Here is an 18,707-nt window from a genome sequence, read left to right on the forward strand (position 1 = left end):
TTTTCTGTCTATTACTTGATGAAGAACTGAGAAAACGCAAAAAAAACGCTAATTTTGGACGTATCTTTGGCGTTATTTCAAACAATCAAACAATCAAACAATAGAATACGATGATATCTCCATAGCCTCAACAATATAATGTTGGCTGCATTGTCCATTGTCAGAAAGGTACGTATCGCAAGTATTTAAAAGTGAAGAATCGAATTTGAAATCAAAGTACAATAATTGTATCAATATTTAAAAGTGAGGTAGAGTAATAATTGTTTCTTTTTTATTATCGAATTCCACTTCTTAATGCAATACAATCAACAATAATAATAGGAAAATACAGCAGAGATCTAAAGTTTAAGGTAAGCCTACTGGTGAAACTCAGCCTTGACTGAAAAATACCTAGTAATTTTTCCGTAATTCATTATTAAAACTTTCAGATAATTTTTCTTCAATATCAAACCATATAGAGAAAACATTAGGCCCACTCAAGATTGAATCTTCGAATGTTTTTCTATGATTTAACTATTTTCAGAGCAATATTTTGTTGTGAAAATGCCGGCAAACCGGCTTCAAGATGCCGCTATACACTACCTATATTATAGTAGCCTACATACTTTACCTGACTTACAGGCCTCTACGATCAACAATACCCAATGGCCGAGAGCGTAAATGTGTGACACATCAGAACTCAAAGCTCAGTAAATTACAAACATGATCTAGGTTCGAACCTCGGTCAATGACATTTTTTTGTCAATGAATTTCAACTTTTATTAGCCATTTTTTATATTGTTACCGTAATTTAAATTTCAATCAATTTTTTAGATATATTTTGAGACAAAACTGTGAAATATGCAATTATATTAATTTTTAATCACATTATTTCAAAATAGTAATGAAAATACTATTCATCCATCTATCCATGAGATATTGCACCAGGCGCAAAGCGTGAGCTATAAAAATTCAAACAATTATTCGAAATATTAATAGTATAAAAATATTGTCACTATTGTAAATTATTAATTAGTAATATTGAAATTAATGACAGTGAAAGTTGTCATAACCAAGATTCAAACTATCAAAATACGCTGTTTGAATTTTATTTATTTTCCAATTTCTTATATATTGGGAAGTTTTTTTGGTGTGGCGAAAAATAGCGTTCGCAACACGGGCAAAAATGTTTTTCGGCTCTCAATCTTTTCTAGTCCTCGGCCTACGGCCTCGGACTTGAAAACCGATTTCGAGCCGGAAAAGTCTCATTTTCGGCCCTAGGTGCGAAATATACTATTAAATCCACCTACAGACTCAGCAGGGCTACAGATGATGTTGGTGTGAACATAACTTGCAGGCATTGTTGCTCACGCGGACAATCATGATACCTACCTATATAAAACTCTGTGAGAAAATTAAATTATGGTATAATAATATTTTATTCATTTATGGTCATTATTTATATTTCATTTTCTGATATTTTTTATTCATTTTATTCTTTTATTTTTCTATGCATTTTACTTCGAGGAATTCAAAGAGCAAAGTGCATCGCTGTCTCCTGTCAAGTGTCTGACAGACAGAACTAGTCAGATGTTCACATCTTTCGGTTGAGTTCAAGTTTTTCAATTTAGATTTTAATCTTTATTAACTTCTTAATTTGTTTGTTCAACTGAATAATGTCGCTTAATAACTTATAAATAATTAGGTCGTAGACAGAAGTTGTTGATTTTGTAGACAATTAACCTTATTTCAACAAACTCGCGTTGAAACATTGGTGCACAGTAGGCCTAGTATGTTTATAAGTTGTTCAGTGGACGTCAATTTTAACGATTTCAACAGTTCAATGACTATTAACTGGCCAAAACTAAGTGGCCAAGAACCAATTAACTCAATTTTCATACTCGATCAAATAACTTGAGTGTTGACATTTAGAAATATTGTTTCAAATATCGTTTGGTTTGTTGAGTAGATAATATGGCGGAAAGTCAAGGAAAGGCTGTTCCAACATTTTCCTCGTTTGATAATATTGAACGGCGACCTGGATCTCATGGTAAATATATTTAATGTATTCATTTTAATCTTATAATAGTTATTTCCTTTTTGTTTGTACTTCCATTTGTAAATTGATTAATGTCCACAATATGTCTAAGAAGGTTAGGTTATGTGAGCTACAAACTTCCTTGTACATTCATTTGATATTCATAACCTTACTATTGAGCGAACAAAGTTGAAATGCTTGAATGATTGATATTTTGTTGAAATACCTTTTATTTTGTGTCGACAGTTTGTAGTAAGTAAGCCTATTTATGTTTGAAACAAACATTGATATCAATTCATTTAAAACAATTCCTATCAATATGTTTTTGACATTTTGTTGATCACAATTAGACTTTTATGTGTTGACAATTTGTAGTAAGTGAGTCTATTTTCAAAAAATGTATTCTTTTATTTTTTTTCGTTGATTTTGGCCGTTCTATGCTTCAGATAGGAGAAATAAGTTGAAACTTTTTTCTTCACTTCCGATTAGCAGTCATACCGTAATGAACAACACGAACTCAGGACACAGTGATCTCATGAATCTTTCAGCTTTGTAAGTAAAATATTATTTTTATTATTCATAAATTGTTATGTTAATGCCAGTTAGCTAAGTGTGTTTGAATAAGTCAGGATTTTTATTAAAAATGATAATTATATACCAAATTGAATACTTGAAAAAAATAAATAAATAATCATGGAAGTAACTTTTGATAAAAAAACAGTAGTTTTATTGTGGAAAATGACAGGTTTCACTCATTGTGTAAGAAGAAATATGCAATAGAATAATGTTATCAGTCCGGTTATAAATTAATATCAAGAGAATACAAGTAGAAAATAAAAAATAAGGCAAGACAGAAGAACAATCATTGTTCAAATCTAATAATAATTTTAGTTCCATTGACAGAGCTTCAATAATTGTGTGCTGGTAGTGAGCTTATTGCAAAATTAGGAATGTTGTTTGTTTAAAAATCATTACAATTCATACATCCGGTGAAACAATCCAGACTGAGACAATTCAAACCACTTATAGATAAGATTTACTTCTTTTCTCTCTGATTCAAACAAAGATTGTAAGTAAGAATGGTTCTAAAGTAGATCGTTATCTTTATTTACTATCTTTAAGTAAGCATTGGAGGAGATCAATCGAGAACAAGTTTTATTTTTTCAACTAAGCTATGTAATTCACTCATGAAAGATGTACGTTCACATTAGAGTTAAATGCTTGGGATTAAGGGAGAAGGGGGCTGGAGAAAGGTGGTACGATTTTAGAAGAGGGGCCCGGAATTTTTTTTGCGGGGGGCCCGGTTTTGAAACGTTACGCCACTGTCTCTATGTGTGAAGTAGCCTTCACCCTTCAAATTCAAATTTTGTTTATTCCAATATTTTATTTACAATATTTTAAGCAAAAAGATAACAAGATCACACAACTCAACAAGATGATAATAATAAACTAACAATAATTTTAGACAAATCTTTTAATACGTTATAATCAGGACTAATTTGTGAATTAAGAATAATAAATACTACTTGCTGAGAGTACAATACTCTGTGTCTGCAAGCAGGAATGTATATCAGCATATAGAAAAGGTAACATAAGATGATATCCCATGGTTTAGGTCGTTTATGTTCCAAATTTCAAGCCGATTTTTCAACTCGAGCCGATTACTGTCGACTACTGTTCATTATTACTGTTTTGGCTGGGTGAGAGTGTAAGAGCGACTACCAGTGTCACATAGCTTCACGAAAAATTATTACCAGAACTATCAGCTCGAGTTAACACTGAAAATTGAAACATAAACGCCCTATACCATGGAATATATTCTTGTGCTATAGTGAGGTCCACGTTATAATGGCAGTGGAGAAAGATAGCAGAGCAACGTTGCCGATCCTCTGTCTTGTCAATGCCTTCTATAGACGGTAGCTGATACAGGTTTATTGTTGTAATATTAACTGTTCATTCTTGTTTTAAATAATCAATTATAGTTTATTAAGCAAGATATTTTTCAATAGTTTCATAAAGAATTTTCATAATTATTATGAAATATTTTGTTAATTAATTATCAATTCTAATTTTTGAATAGTAGCGCTCATCGAAATTCCATTTAGCTGTTTACCCTGTTGTCAATATTTGCAGTAGCACAAGTCTTCGGGGTGAATTACAGCATTTAATTTGGATTTTCGTTTAATAATAATTAATTCATTAGCATTTGAATAATTGCAATATCTCAGTTGTAGACTGACTGACCGCTATGGCTTCGTATAAAGTGAGCGCTGCTATCCAGAGATTGTCAGTTTGGTGTAAGGGTAAGCATTCCTGACCGGCAATTGGGAGGTACTGGGTTCGATTCCCGGGCTGACAAATAATTTTTTAATAGTATCGCTCATCGAAATTCCATCTAGCTGTTTACCCTGTTGTCAATATTTGCAGTAGCAGAAGACTTCGGGGTGAATTACAGCATTTAATTTGGATTTTCGTTTAATAATAATTAATTCTACTTTGTTAAAAGACGATCTGGAAACGAAACATAGTGAGAAAGAGATAGCTGTATCCGCTTTGTTGAATGATAGACAAGGATATTCTACATTGTTGAAAGACGATCTGGCAACAGAACAAAGCAAGAAAGAGATAGCTTTATCCGCTTTGTTGAATGATAGACAAGGATAGCAATTCCATTGCTAATTAAACACTGTCATTATAACGTGGACCTGACTATTTTCTATGATATTACTTGCTGAGAGTGCAAGATTGGGCGTCTGCAAGGCAGGAATAAATATCTATTAATTTATTATCAATCAGGTATGCCTATCAAAAATACCGTATTTTTGTTTGATGTCAAATTTTTGCACATGCACCAATTACGGCACAGTTTTTGTTCAAATTTCAACACCACTCTCTCTGTCTTTCTTTTTTAGGTCTCGTTATTCCCCCACCACAATCCAGCACCATCCTCATCATCATCATCACCACACGCACCATAACAATCATCACAGTCAACATAATAGTCACCACAACAATCATCAAAGTCACCACGGAAATCATCAAAGTCACCACGGAAATCATCACAGTCACCACGGAAACAATCACAGTCACCACGGACACCATCACAGTCACCAGGCCGCGTCACCACAGGCCGGCAGTCGGTTTGATGGCGCGACGGGTGGAGGGGGAGAGTTGGCTAGGAGATCACTGTCCATCAGAGTAAATTCTGTCCTGTTCTGTCGTGTCGGTGAGATATCGGTGAATAAACGACTAACGGCATAGCCATCTCTAATACAAGGCCGCGGCCTACGATATTGCAACGTCGCAGTGTAGGCCTAGAATCTAATACATGATTGGTGAAAAAGATTTTTAAAAATCTGGCTATTTGAAAAATGCCAGCTGATCTTTTTCACTATCATGTATTAGATTCTAGGCCTACACTGCGACGCTACAATGTCGTAGACCGCGGCCTTGTATTAGAGGTGGCTAATGGCTATGCTAACGGCTGTTTGGGTTGTTGTATCGACAATGCTAATAATTTGATGATAGCAGCTATGCTGCTATCATCAAAAGCTTACCGAGTTCAAAGCAGAGAAAAGTCTAAACTACTTCAAGTGGCAATGCATAGTCCACACAACAGCTGTGTTTCCATAAGTTACATTGAGATATTGAATTGCATGCGACACTGCATGCAATTTATAATCCACTCGACATCTGATTTATGATGAATAATTCCATAGTTTGATTTTTACTCTAATATTGGCGTATGAAGGAGGCTCCTTTTTCCTTTTATATTATCCTTGAAATGCAAAATTTCTAAAAAAAAACCTTGTATATACGTCGACGCGAAATTAAAAAAGGAACATACCTGTCAAATTTCATGAAATCTATTGCTGCGTTTCGCCGTAAATGCGGAACATAAATGTAAACATATAAATTAAGAGAAATGAAAACCCGTCGACTTGATTCTTAGACCTCACTTCGCTCGGTCAATTATTCATATTCCCATTAGATCCAATACAGGGTGTCCCACTAAAGTTCTAACAGTAGACCTGTAATGAAAAATACCAACTTTTTGATTGAGAAATGAGGGCTGACGAAGTTCCTCCTCAGGAGTGAAAAATACATCCCTCATATTATCTCAACCAAACGTTTTTTCCATATTAACTTTGGAACACAGTGTCTAAACTGCAAACTCTGTTGTATAAACCGAAGGGAAAAAGATTTGTCGGAATTCCATTAAAGAGATGCCAGCTATCACTTCCTCATTACAATAATTACAAGCTTTACTTTATACTCTTACCTTATTCTCCTGAACTCTGGAGCAAATGCTCACGTATTTTAAAGATTTTTCATCAGCTCATTCGCCTTTGTGGCCTTACTTTGTTTTTATAGCTCATGTAAGCGCTAAATATGCAAGTAGGAGACACCCTTGTGCTTGCGTCGTCTACTCTGTTTTCTATTTATGAATTGAGTTTAAGGTTAGTTGAGTTTAGAATTTTGAAATAATAGCGTGAAAAAATGTCTATGAATCTAAATCTCTATAATAATATTCAGCATAATCTTACTAGTAGTTCTGTGAACAGTAGACCTCACGCAGTAATATTCTCATCCACAAGTACCTGATTGAAACTATAGACCTTATGGAAATACAGCAATAGACTGGCTTCTCCACACATCTGTGTAATCACTTGTCAGCTGATCTATGATGAATAATTCTATAGTCTGATTCTTACTCTAATATTGGCGTATGAAGGAGGCTCCTTTTTCCTTTTATATTATCCTTGAAATTCAAAATTTCCAAAAACCTTGTATATACGTCGACGCGCAATTAAAAAAGGAACATACCTGTCAAATTTCATGAAAATCTACTACCGCGTTTCGCCGTAAATGGCGCAACATATAAACATTTAAACATTAAGAGAAATGCCAAACCGTCGACTTGAATCTTATACCTCACTTCGCTCGGTCAATAAATCGCCTACACTCTCATCTTCTTAAATGCGTATTTCCTATTTTGTGATGGCTATCTTTATATCTTTTGTATTTATTTTTTTGTAGTAATGATGGTGACATATATGGTTGAATCTAAAAATAGTTTTATAGTTCTCAACTATTGGTTGTGATCGTATCTGGTATAGTTTCCTCTTCCTCATACGAATTAGTTGGGCTATTTCACTATGAGCAAAAGGTGATAAGCTGCTCTAGACTAGACTCACCTTTTTTGAAGCATCTGCTTCAAAAGTTGAGCAACTGCTCTACTTTATTCATACAATTTTGAGTATAAACTTTTACTTTTGAGCAAATGCTCAAATTATTTTTTTGATGAGCATGAGCAAAAGGTTTTGCTTACGTTTATTCATAGAAAATGAAACAAATGCTCCATATTTTAGAAGTATAAACAAATGCTCAACTTTATTCATATGGCCTGTTGTATTCTACTATTATTCAAATAATCACTTAGCTGAATATTCGCAATCCTTCGTGTGTAGTCTATTATTTGGTGTTTTAGACTTTGTATTATACTTCAGTACTAGCCGTCAGGCTCGCTTCGCTCGCCATATCCGTCTAGCCAGGACCCCCGACTGGAACGTCCAGAAATGAGATCAGCGGCTCGCTTCGCTCGCCTGCATTTTTCATTTGAGCATGCTTCATTCCATCAGAAAGTCAAAGTACTGAGAAAACGCAGAAAAGCTGAGAAAAACGCTGATTTTGGGCGTATCTTTGATGGAATATTAGAGTCACCTCATCACAACATTTTTAGACCCTACCTAAACCTCTGTCTAAAATTTGGACATTTTCTGTCTTTTACTTGATGAAGAACTGAGAAAACACAAAAAAACGCTAATTTTGGACGTATCTTTGGCGTTATTTCAAATTCCTTCTAACACAACATTATTACACCCTAGCCTAGCTTCTGTACTAAATTTGAACAATTTCTTTTCATCTGTTCTCGATGAATCTGAGAAAGCGCTAAAAAAACGCTGGAAAATGCAGATTTTGGGCGTATCTTTGGAAATTTTTCCAAATCCGTTCTTAGTGCGCCTCTAAAGGGCCAACTGAACATACCTACCAAATTTGAACGTTTTTGGTCCGGTAGATTTTTAGTTCTGCGAGTGAGTGAGTGAGTGAGTGCCATTTCGCTTTTATATATATAGATTTAAAGTGTTAGCATTGGGGTTTTAAAACCAAATCATTGCCGAAATAACAATGGATGTCCAATCTGATGTTATAAGATATAATCATGATTTCACAAATCTGAACGTACAAGTTTTTCTAATATAGTGTCCTTTTTTCTAATTTCAGGGAGAAGTTCAAATTCTGCCAGAGCATACAGAGTACAGGAACGCTGCAAGTTTCACCCAATGATGTGAGTGCTCATATTTTGAAAATCAATTCCATTTCTACTCACTTATCTCCTCCAATTCATCATTGAAAACTCATCTTCTAACTTCTCACAATTTCATCACATTGATGTTTCAATGTTACTAATTTGATGCCCATGTTATCAGAGTATTTATTTATCACATTGTGTACAAATACTTAACATGAGGAAATGCACAACAGGCTCATGCCCAAAACTGTCCCATTTCCAATTTATACTATACTGTCCAGATCAAAATGTTGGTTGTGTCACTTTCACTTTTCAAAATACAATTTACACTCTTCAATACTCAGATAAACGAGCAAATTTTGAATTAAATAGATACTATTAGGGCCGTTTGCACAGTGCAAGTTTAAACTCTGTATTGAGTTTAAACTCTGGGAAAGTTTAAACCTCCAAAGCAGGAGGTTTAAACCAAATAATTTGGATTAACTTGACATCAGTAAAGATTTGATGGGGAAACAGCTCATAGTAAATTATTTTTCGACGGTTGTTGTTATTGCTTCTGTAGACGATAATAATTATTTAGGTTATAGTGAATCATTATTTGAATGTAAAAATAATTATAATGGAGGAATTGATAGAAGTTTTTAATATGATTGATAAAGATGACTGCGAAGAAATGTTAAAACTGAGAAAAATGGGGCAAAAAACGAATAATTTAAATTTCTGGGATGATAGAGAATTTTTTTACGGTTTCGCTTGAATAAAGCAACTGCCAATTTAGTATATGATTGAATAAACCACTTGATAGAAATTAGGCCAATTTTTAACGGTGGTCTTGGATTAGAAAACATGTTTTTAATAACACATAACTGACATATTTCGCTTTCGAGAGATTTCTAATAAACGAGAAAGACCGTAGTAGATTAAAGCTTCACAAAATAACTTTTTATCTCAAATTTTAAAATATATTTTTGGGTGCCAACTAAACATAAGTTTTTAAAGAATTTCTTGATTGCTTTCCACTTTTATTACCGTAGGATACAGCTTACAGCTCTGTGGATTTTGAACAAGAAAATAGTAGCTACATATAACCTCAATTTACTAATGGTTTGTAAACAAATAGCAAATTTCCTGTAAAAATTACTCTTCCTGATATTATAAACGATGACATTCTATTACCAACTTAATGCTAAACTAGTTTAACTTAAACTGGATTAGTAAATGCACTGAGAAAATCGATTCAAGTTCAAACTTTCAGATTAACTCAAACTTAATCGAGTTAGCAATCTATACTGTGCAAACGACCCTTAGAGTCTAAACAGTAACTTGATAATTATTCAAAAAGTCTAAATAATTAATATCATTAGTCTAATTATTATCATTAGTCGGACCATGTTAAGAACTGTACACCAATTTATCATAATTTCTAGTCTCATTTCCTTGTTAACAGTGCTACTACTTCTCACTAAGAATTGTGTTTCATCAGCAAATCAGTTTAATTGAAAAAATGAGACACAGATGTTGTCAATACCACTTTAATTTTTGTCTCATTTTTTCATTAAGTAGAAATACCAAAATGTCTCTTCAAAAACAATCAATTTCTAAAAATCAGTTTAATTTCACCAGTAGTTATTTCCCATTTCTCATTTGATTTCTCCATTGACAGTGTGGAGAAAATTCAGTCAATGGGATTCTGTCAATAGTCAATAAACTGTAAAAATGATCAACTGGCTTGTTTCAAATTGATAAATTCACGTATGAGAAGCCCGTATACTGTACTCTATGAGAGTGTAGTACATGGGTTTTTGTGACATTTCACATTCCAAACCTAGATTTATCAGCCTAATCATCATAAGCCCATTCAGTGCACTAGAGCCAAAACCACTTCTCCATCCACTCCAATTTGATTCACATGTAAACAGTACCACCACTTCACATCAGTTTCCAATTTGATTGTTGTGCTTTCAGTGCTGCGACTTCACACCAAACTCCTATTTGATCCACATGTAAACAGTACTACCTTTTCACATCAAATTCCAATTTGATTCCAATGTGAACAGTACCCCGACTTCACACCAATGCCCAATTTGATTCCAATGTGAATAGTACCCCGACTTCACACCAATGCTACACCGTTTCTAATTTGATTGTTGTGCTTTCAGTGCTACGACTTTACATCGGACGACATGCAAGATTTGGGCGAGATCGGTCGGGGTGCTTTCGGCACGGTGAACAAGATGGTGCACCGCACCAGTGGCACAGTGATGGCTGTCAAACGAATCCGAAGCACTGTCGATGAAAAGGAGCAGAAGCAGCTGTTGATGGACCTCGAAGTGGTCATGAAGTCAAACGAGTGTCCTTGTATTGTCCAGTTCTACGGTGCTCTCTTCAAGGAGGTATGTATGTTCTGTCCGGGAGAAAATATAGCATAAGAAGATATCCAATGGTTTGTACAGGGACCGGCATATTAATCTGACGATTTTATAGTAATTATTGTTATATTGGCACCACTGTCATTGAAAAGGCGGGAATGTTGTTCATCGACAGGTCTATTCATGCAATTTCATTAACCAGTATGTCATGGTCAAGTGAACATCGAGGGTTTGTGATTGAAGCATATTTTAAAAATCTGGTGTGGCGCACTCACACAACTTTCCTTGCCGTTATGAAAATTGATCACCTGGCGCTAGTGTTCACGCGCATCTCAAGTCTACTATTCGAAGATCTGAACCAGCTGATGACAGGACAATAACGCTGGATACAGAGAGATCTGCTATCCCTTCATAGTGAATGATTTAATAGAATCAACAGTTGCCAACAGTTTGCAATTGAATAATCACATTTTCTCGAATTTCAAGCTTATTTTCAATTTTAGGTGAAAATGTTACTGGACATTAATTGTAGAGATTTTCATGCTCAATCTTTTCCACTTGAATTTTTCTGTTTAAATTATATCTGAGACCTGATAATTGGAAATCTGAAATCAAACTTTGCAAAGATGGGGCGGAGCTTCTGAAATTTTTACAGATATGGGACTTGTGGCAGTTGATATAGCTTATCAATGACTATTTTAGGTATAAATTTGATCAAAATCAAATTTAACCTGTTTTTGACAACATTTTCGCTATTTTAGTCGCCATCTTGAATTGCATTTGATCGAAATTGTTCGTGTCAGATCCTTATATTGTAAGGACCTCAAGTTCCTAATTTCAAGTCATTCCGTTAATTGGGAGATGAGATATCGTGTACACACACATACAGACCAATACCCAAAGTCCACGTTTTTGGACTCAGGGGATCTTGAAACGTATAGAAATTTATAAATTGGGATACCTTAATTTTTTCGGAAAGCAATACTTTCCTTACCTGTGGTAATAGGGCAAGGAAAGTAAAAATAATTACTGTTATTTTAGCACAGCGTTTATTTCGCAGACATTTCAATTTTTAATCGACATGTGCCTGTTCCCAGTAGGAATGCGATCTTGTTGTGGGTGAAGAATTTTAGGAACACGTCGTCTGCTTTATAAACAAAACCAACAGGACGAAAACGGACTGTGAGAACGCCTGAAAACATTAATGCGGTAGGAGTAGCTGTTACACGGTCTCCACGACGTTCAGCAGCGAAATATGCTGTTGCGCTAGCCATTTCTGATACGACGAATTCTTCTTTCCGACCTGAAATTCCATCCGTATAAGATAATGTTAGTGCAACAACTTGATGCAAATTATTGGGCACATTGCAAAGCCGCTTGCGAGATCATTCTCGGAAATGTCCACTTGAATGACATTCATTCAAGTGACGAGGCACATTTATTCATTTGTCGGGATTTGTGTATAAACAAAATATTACCGTTATTGGGCAGCCAATAATCCACAGAGCTAAAGGAAGTCATTCAACGTGAAATTGAAGTAATTCCACAAGTGATGATTGAGTGAGCAATGCCAAATTTTAGAATTAGCTCAAGTGAGTGTGTGAAAAGTAACAAAAAATATTTCGGATCGGCAACGTTGTTCTCCTATCTTTCTCCACTGCCATTATAACGTGGACCTCACTATATGTTTTTTCCAACTCCGCTTGAAATCTTGAGGTGCGTACAGGCTTTCGCTCTGCTCCGCAATCGAACGTTACTAGAGCAGATCGATTGATGATCGACCGGGGAGCAAGAGTGGAACGCGAGAAGAGCTAACATCTCCCGTAACGTTCATGATCAGAGCGATAGCGGAGCGTGCGTGGAGCGATTGCGGAGCGAGTGCGGAGCGTGTTGGAGGCGCGTATATCTGTACGCACCTCTAGCCTTAAGAGCAAACACTAAATTCTTTGAACTAATACCAAGAAACAGTTTTCATGAATGGTTGATACTCCTTGAATGTTAGGCTAGGAACACACCAGTTAGTCAAGGCAAGACAAGACATGATCAGACACAATACTTCACATAGTTGCTTATGAAGACATGTCTAATTTCTAGTAGTGAAACATTTGCCGAATTTAAAGTGATGACAGTACGTCAAATTTATACAAAGAAACTTCTCTATTATGCATGGATGAGGAAGGATGAATTTACAGTGAATAATAACGTTTCTATATATAACCTGAGAGTTACATCTCATAACATTTATAATATTTACTATTCAGATTTGACAATAGTGCGAAGACAATTGGGGTATCTTAGCTCAAAAATAATAAATATCATGCCAAATGCAATGTCAGAATCTCTTTCTAATAGGGGTAGACAGAGGATGGAACAGATAAATTTATACAAAGTGGGTGATACAAAAATTTTTCTTCGACATCAGTCAAATATAATTACTAGTAATTTTGTTAACTTCGATTTTTTGTAGCTTTGATTATTAGTAAATAAATTTTTATATTGTCTAAACAGCTGATACTCTCACTCAGCGGTCAGGGTTTTGCCCTTGCTGGGTGGTGCCATGTAATTTTAATTTATTTGTAAAATAGCATAATATTATAATCTAGAATATTTCTTTTGTGAGTTTTTAATTTGTATTTTGTTTTTATGGGCAATAAAGATGTTTTAAAAAAATGACTAATCAGTGTGTGTTGCGTCATAAGCAACTATGTGAAGTATTGTGTCTGATCATGTCTTGTCTTGTCTTGACTAACTGGTGTGTTCCTAGCCTAACATTCAAGGAGTTTCAACCATTCATGAGAGCTGTATCTTGGTATAATTAGTTCAAAGAATTAAGTGTTTACTCTATTAATGATTTGATTCACAAGAATAATCATAACTTATTGTAAATGCACATTTTGTTGAAAAATATTATACAACTAAGGCTCAACTCACACTTACGCGACTCAGGTCGAGAAGAGACTGAACTTTAGTCGAGAGCATGTGTTTTCAAATTGTGACGTCGCGGAGACTAGAATCGACTGGTCTGAGTGTCACCATCTGGAAACACATGCTCTCGATTAGAGTCGAGTCTCTTCTAGGCCTGAGTCGCGTAAGTGTGAGTTGAGCATAATTATGCCGTACCTATCAACTTGTGATTTATGATTTTTTTGTGGTTTGTGTGTTAATGGTTTTTTGTTTTCCAGGGAGACTGTTGGATCTGTATGGAGCTGATGGATACCTCTTTAGATAAATTTTATAAATTTATTTACGAGAAACTAAATCAAAGGATACCGGAAACCACCCTGGGCAAAATCACTGTCGCTGTAAGTACTTTTATTATTTCAAAAATTTATTGTAAACTCGGTCAAGTTCACTTCTAATGAGAAATAATAAATAATGTCATAGTACCCTTTTTCAAATAAATAAAATTATTTCCATTTAAGAATTTAACAAGATATTCAACAAAACCTGAATAAATCTCAGATAATTTATTATTACTTTTATGTGGGTTATGATGCATATAAATTACTAGCTTGCCCGGCGAACTTCGTACCGCCAAAAAGTCAATGTATCTCATGTCACACTTGCTATATATTTGGTGAATCATGAAATTTATCTGACAATCAATATTTTAATTTACATCTCAATACGGACTTCCTATGTGCTTAGTCATGCAGCATTTTTATTCATTATTCATTTATTTAAATATTCTTTTTCAAAAAAGCTTTGTTTTTTTGTTTTTTTTTTCATAATACATCATACACGTAGAAAGCCTTATTACATAAATTATATTTTATACAATTTCTTCAGTGCTTTTTGTATTTTATTTCCATTTTTGATGTTTGATGTATTTTAAATTTTGTATGTATTTGATTTTTGAATCAGAATAAAAAACAATTTGAAATTGAATTTTGAATTTTTATTGTACAAAATACTACAATCATAGTATAATTATGACACTGAAGGAAAAACTAGGCTGAGCCTGTACTATTTCTCTCCAAAAATTTTGATAAAATGTTTATGTTGTCCAAAGGTTGACGCTATAATATCACACACTGCTTCGTTACTTGATTTTTGGTCCAGGAATAATGATTTAAAAACTATGAATTATTATTCCGAAAACATATTCTTCTCAATCGATTGGTAGTAAGATCTATCAGTAAAGTATTGAATTAAAAAAATAGGTTCAATCAGTGTTTCAAAGATGAATTTAATGTTTTCATAGTTGTTGATTGTCAATAGATGGTCCAGGAAATATGCGATGTACGATGAATTTCTTCCATTGAATGATTTCTAGTACACAATTTATCACAAGGTGATGTGTTTATTACAGCTGGTAACTTTAGATGCTAAATCATAGTATTTAATATTATCTTAACCATGATCATCTTTCCGTTCTTCGGTAGCCGCTCGGCCGAAAATTTCGAAAACATAGGTCTGTAAAATGGATTAATAAATAATTATTATTAGCCCCCCTATTAAAATTTCTGGTCAGAAACCATCCCCAATATTCATTTATTTATTTATTTATTTATTCATAGACAATAGATACAATGCAGGTAAAAACAACAGGCATCCGCCTGTTCACACAACATATTCCCAAAGTTTCATGCCGTTCTGTCAAGTAGTTTTGAAGTCTATAGGGAACAAACAAACACACAAACAGACATTCATTTTTATTTATATAGAAGACTATGCAATTATTCCAATAAAAGCTTTAATTTTGCAAATTATTCATCTTTTCCTTTATTTTTTTTGATTTAGAGATCATTTTGATCTTTTCCTCAATCTTCCTTTCATCCTACTACCTCTTCTTTCTTTTATTTAGATTCTTCTCTCTTCTCTCCTGTCTTCTAGTTCTTCTTCTACTTGTTCTCTTCTTCTACCCCTTCTCCTACTTCACCTCTTTCTTCGTCTACCTCTCTGTTTTTCTACTTTTTTCTATTCTTCTCGCACATCTCTTTTCTTCCATCATCATCATCATCAACTCCTTCTGCAGTCTCATTTCTTTCCTCTTCTTTCTCCTCGTTCTCTTCTCCTTAATCGTTCTTTTTCTACCGTCTTTCTCTTGCAATTTTCCGATTGTTATTTTGTCGAATGAATCTAAAAATCGATTCTTCATATATTTTTGTTTGATTTGTCAGACGGTGCGAGCCTTGAACTACCTGAAGGAGAAGTTGAAGATCATCCACCGCGACGTGAAACCGAGCAACATTTTGCTCGACCGACGTGGCAACATCAAGTTGTGCGACTTTGGCATATCGGGCCAGCTGGTCGACTCCATTGCCAGGACAAGGGATGCCGGATGCAGGCCTTATATGGCGGTTAGTTGACTCAGTTCAATTATTATCATAAAAGCTGAAATCCAGAGGTAAAAGTAGGGATTCAAAGTTATAGTTCCGGTTGAACGTGTACCTCTTTGAAATGTAGGGTAACCGTCCACTGGAACCGTATTCAACCGATCCGTTCGGCCGTTGGATCGGACGAATCTGCCGGCCGTTAGTTCGGCCGAATATGGTCGTCCATTGGTTTCGTCGATTCTAGTAGAGAGCATGTGTTTCCAAATGGTGACATTAAGACCAGTCGATTCTAGTCTCCGCGACGTCACCCATTTTAAAGCACATGCTCTCGACTAGAGTCGAATGAATCTCTTCTCGACCTGAGTCACGTAAATGTGAGTTGAACCTTAGTTTTCATATTTAACCCATTATCGCCAGACACTCAGAACTGTCCTCCCATTGGCTAAGAATCAACTGTTGGTGAAAATTTGTTTCATTGGCCCTTTTTACGCTTACCGATTCCTCGACGACACTACACGACAGGAAGCTCTCTGATTGGCTGATTAATTTTACGTAATCGAGAATCAGCCACAGAGCTTCCTGTCGTGTCTCGTTCCGGCTAGAAATCGGTAAGTGAGAAAACAGCCAATCGGAGGATGGTTCCGAGTGTCGGCCGGCGAAAGGTAAGTGTGAAAACGATCATTCTCTAGTGAGATACTAAGGGCGATACCATATTAGGCGTTTTTCAGGCGCCAAACTAATCAGCCAATAGGAGAGCTTTCTGCCCTGCTAACTCTGAAAACGCCTCAAAAAATATGGTCTAGCCCTTACTCTATTATCAAACTTTTATTCAATTCAAACTTAAATGAGAAGCTTTGGTTTAAAAATAGTGGAGTGGCGAAGCTAGCTTTAAGTTGTGTTGCTTTTTTTTGTGTTGAATGTAAAGCAATTCTACAATCAAATAATCTGGTAAATCATTTCATTTTTTTATCGCCTACAAACAATGCAATGGCAACGGTGCGGAATTAGAAAAGGATGAAGCTATCTGCCTTGCCTAAGGATAACCGTCCACTAGAACCGTATTCAACCGATCCGTTCGGCCGTTGAAATCTGCCGGCCGTTAATTCGGCCGAATATGGTCGTCCATTGGAACCGTTTACGTTAGTCTAGTTCAGTAGTTGGCTGGTTGCCAATTATTGAATTAACTACTATCATAGCCACCAACATTTTTCATAAACAATGACTATATTGAGATTTTGAAAATTGAATAAACAAATATCCACTAAATTAGTTATTACAACAATCTTACCTTCAGATCCTATTATTGTTCAGCAATCTTTGTCCACAGATTCCTTTGAACATCACGACGATGATATCTTTTGTCTCGCATATTGTAATAACTAATTTAGTGTATATTTGTTGTTTATTCAATTTTAAAAATCTCAATATAGTCATTGTTTATGAAAAATTTTGGTGGCTATGATAGTAGTTAATTCAATAATTGGCAACCAGCCAGCCAATACTGAACTAGACTGAAAGCTGATTACCCTGATCTACTTTCAGCCTACTCCATTTTATTAATCAATGATTTGATCTTATCTACCTATATAATTATTTACTTTTAATTTTTTGTTTTTTCTCTTAAATATTCATATCAATTGGAACTTCTACAATATTTCCATTTATAAATAAATCCTCAGTTGAATTAATGAAATTAACGTTTTGGTAGAGAGTTAGTGGGAAGGATATTTTGAATATTCTTTCCGAAGAATGGACATTGATGCATAACAATATTATCTATAGTTATTACAAATTGCTTTTTTCATATCATGTACAGTTCAATAATTATTCTCTTAGTCTATATTATGTAAATTCATCTATAATTTTGCTGTATTGTAAGCTATTGTATATAAGTGTATAAGCCAGTATAAGCTAGTAATGTTCAAAGTAGTAGACAGAAGGTTGGTCACTCATCTATAGTTTTAAGTTGACATGCAATTGGAGTGGGGGAACTGCAGCCGTGACGTAGGCTGTAGTACAGAGTAGGCAGAATATCACATTCTTAAAATCATATGGGTCGTATAGTCAAATTATATAACACAAACATTTTCTGACATGCAAGCTTTCTGTTTCTGCTTTACAATAATTATCAAAACATTTAAATAATACTAGCATTTGCCATATAAAAGCAAAACACCCACCTCCCACCTTACCTTTCAAATACTTAAGGCTCTTCATTCTCTTCTAGGTCGTGTAATATTTTGTAGTTTGGCTGTTGTACATAAGCTGTGAATTTCGGGGATGAGATTTTGATTCTAGTAGAACATGTGCTCGATACAAGCATGTGTTCAGTGCATTTATAATGAATGAAATTCATCGGATTTATCGGGATCGGTTTATCGGTTTATTGCGATGCATTGGTTTATCAAGATTTTTTACGGGTTAATCTGAAATTTAATAGTATAACGTTGTACTAACGCTTTTCCAGCTTATTAACTTTTTCGTGTCACGTTTTTAGATTCTTGAAAAACTTTCAATTTATTTTATTCATACAAGTTGAATGAACTTGAAATAATTTAACAACATCATTAGAATCGGTGATCATTCGCTATAGTATGGAGAATTTTTAAGTTCTAGGTCAATCTTGAGGAGATTAACGACGATTATTTATTTGAATATACAGTGAATAAACTGTATGCTCAGTGTGGTACTCTATCACATTTTTACTACACGTGACGTCACGCTGGCGT

The 18,707-nt window shown here is 34.7% G+C and overlaps 1 protein-coding gene across 1 annotated transcript; it reads left to right on the plus strand.

Moving 5' to 3' along the window:
* Positions 1–1,556: 1,556 nt before the first annotated feature.
* On the plus strand, positions 1,557–16,026 carry LOC111059325 (dual specificity mitogen-activated protein kinase kinase 4). Its single transcript, XM_039435187.1, has 7 exons — positions 1,557–2,029; positions 2,464–2,569; positions 4,930–5,229; positions 8,303–8,366; positions 10,490–10,723; positions 13,882–14,001; positions 15,823–16,026. The coding sequence occupies exons 1-7, from the start codon at positions 1,954–1,956 to the stop codon at positions 16,009–16,011; spliced, it is 1,089 nt and encodes a 362-aa protein (XP_039291121.1). The 5' UTR covers positions 1,557–1,953; the 3' UTR covers positions 16,012–16,026.
* Positions 16,027–18,707: the final 2,681 nt, after the last annotated feature.

Source organism: Nilaparvata lugens, chromosome 8 (genome assembly GCF_014356525.2).
Source record: "Nilaparvata lugens isolate BPH chromosome 8, ASM1435652v1, whole genome shotgun sequence".
NCBI lineage: Eukaryota > Metazoa > Arthropoda > Insecta > Hemiptera > Delphacidae > Nilaparvata > Nilaparvata lugens.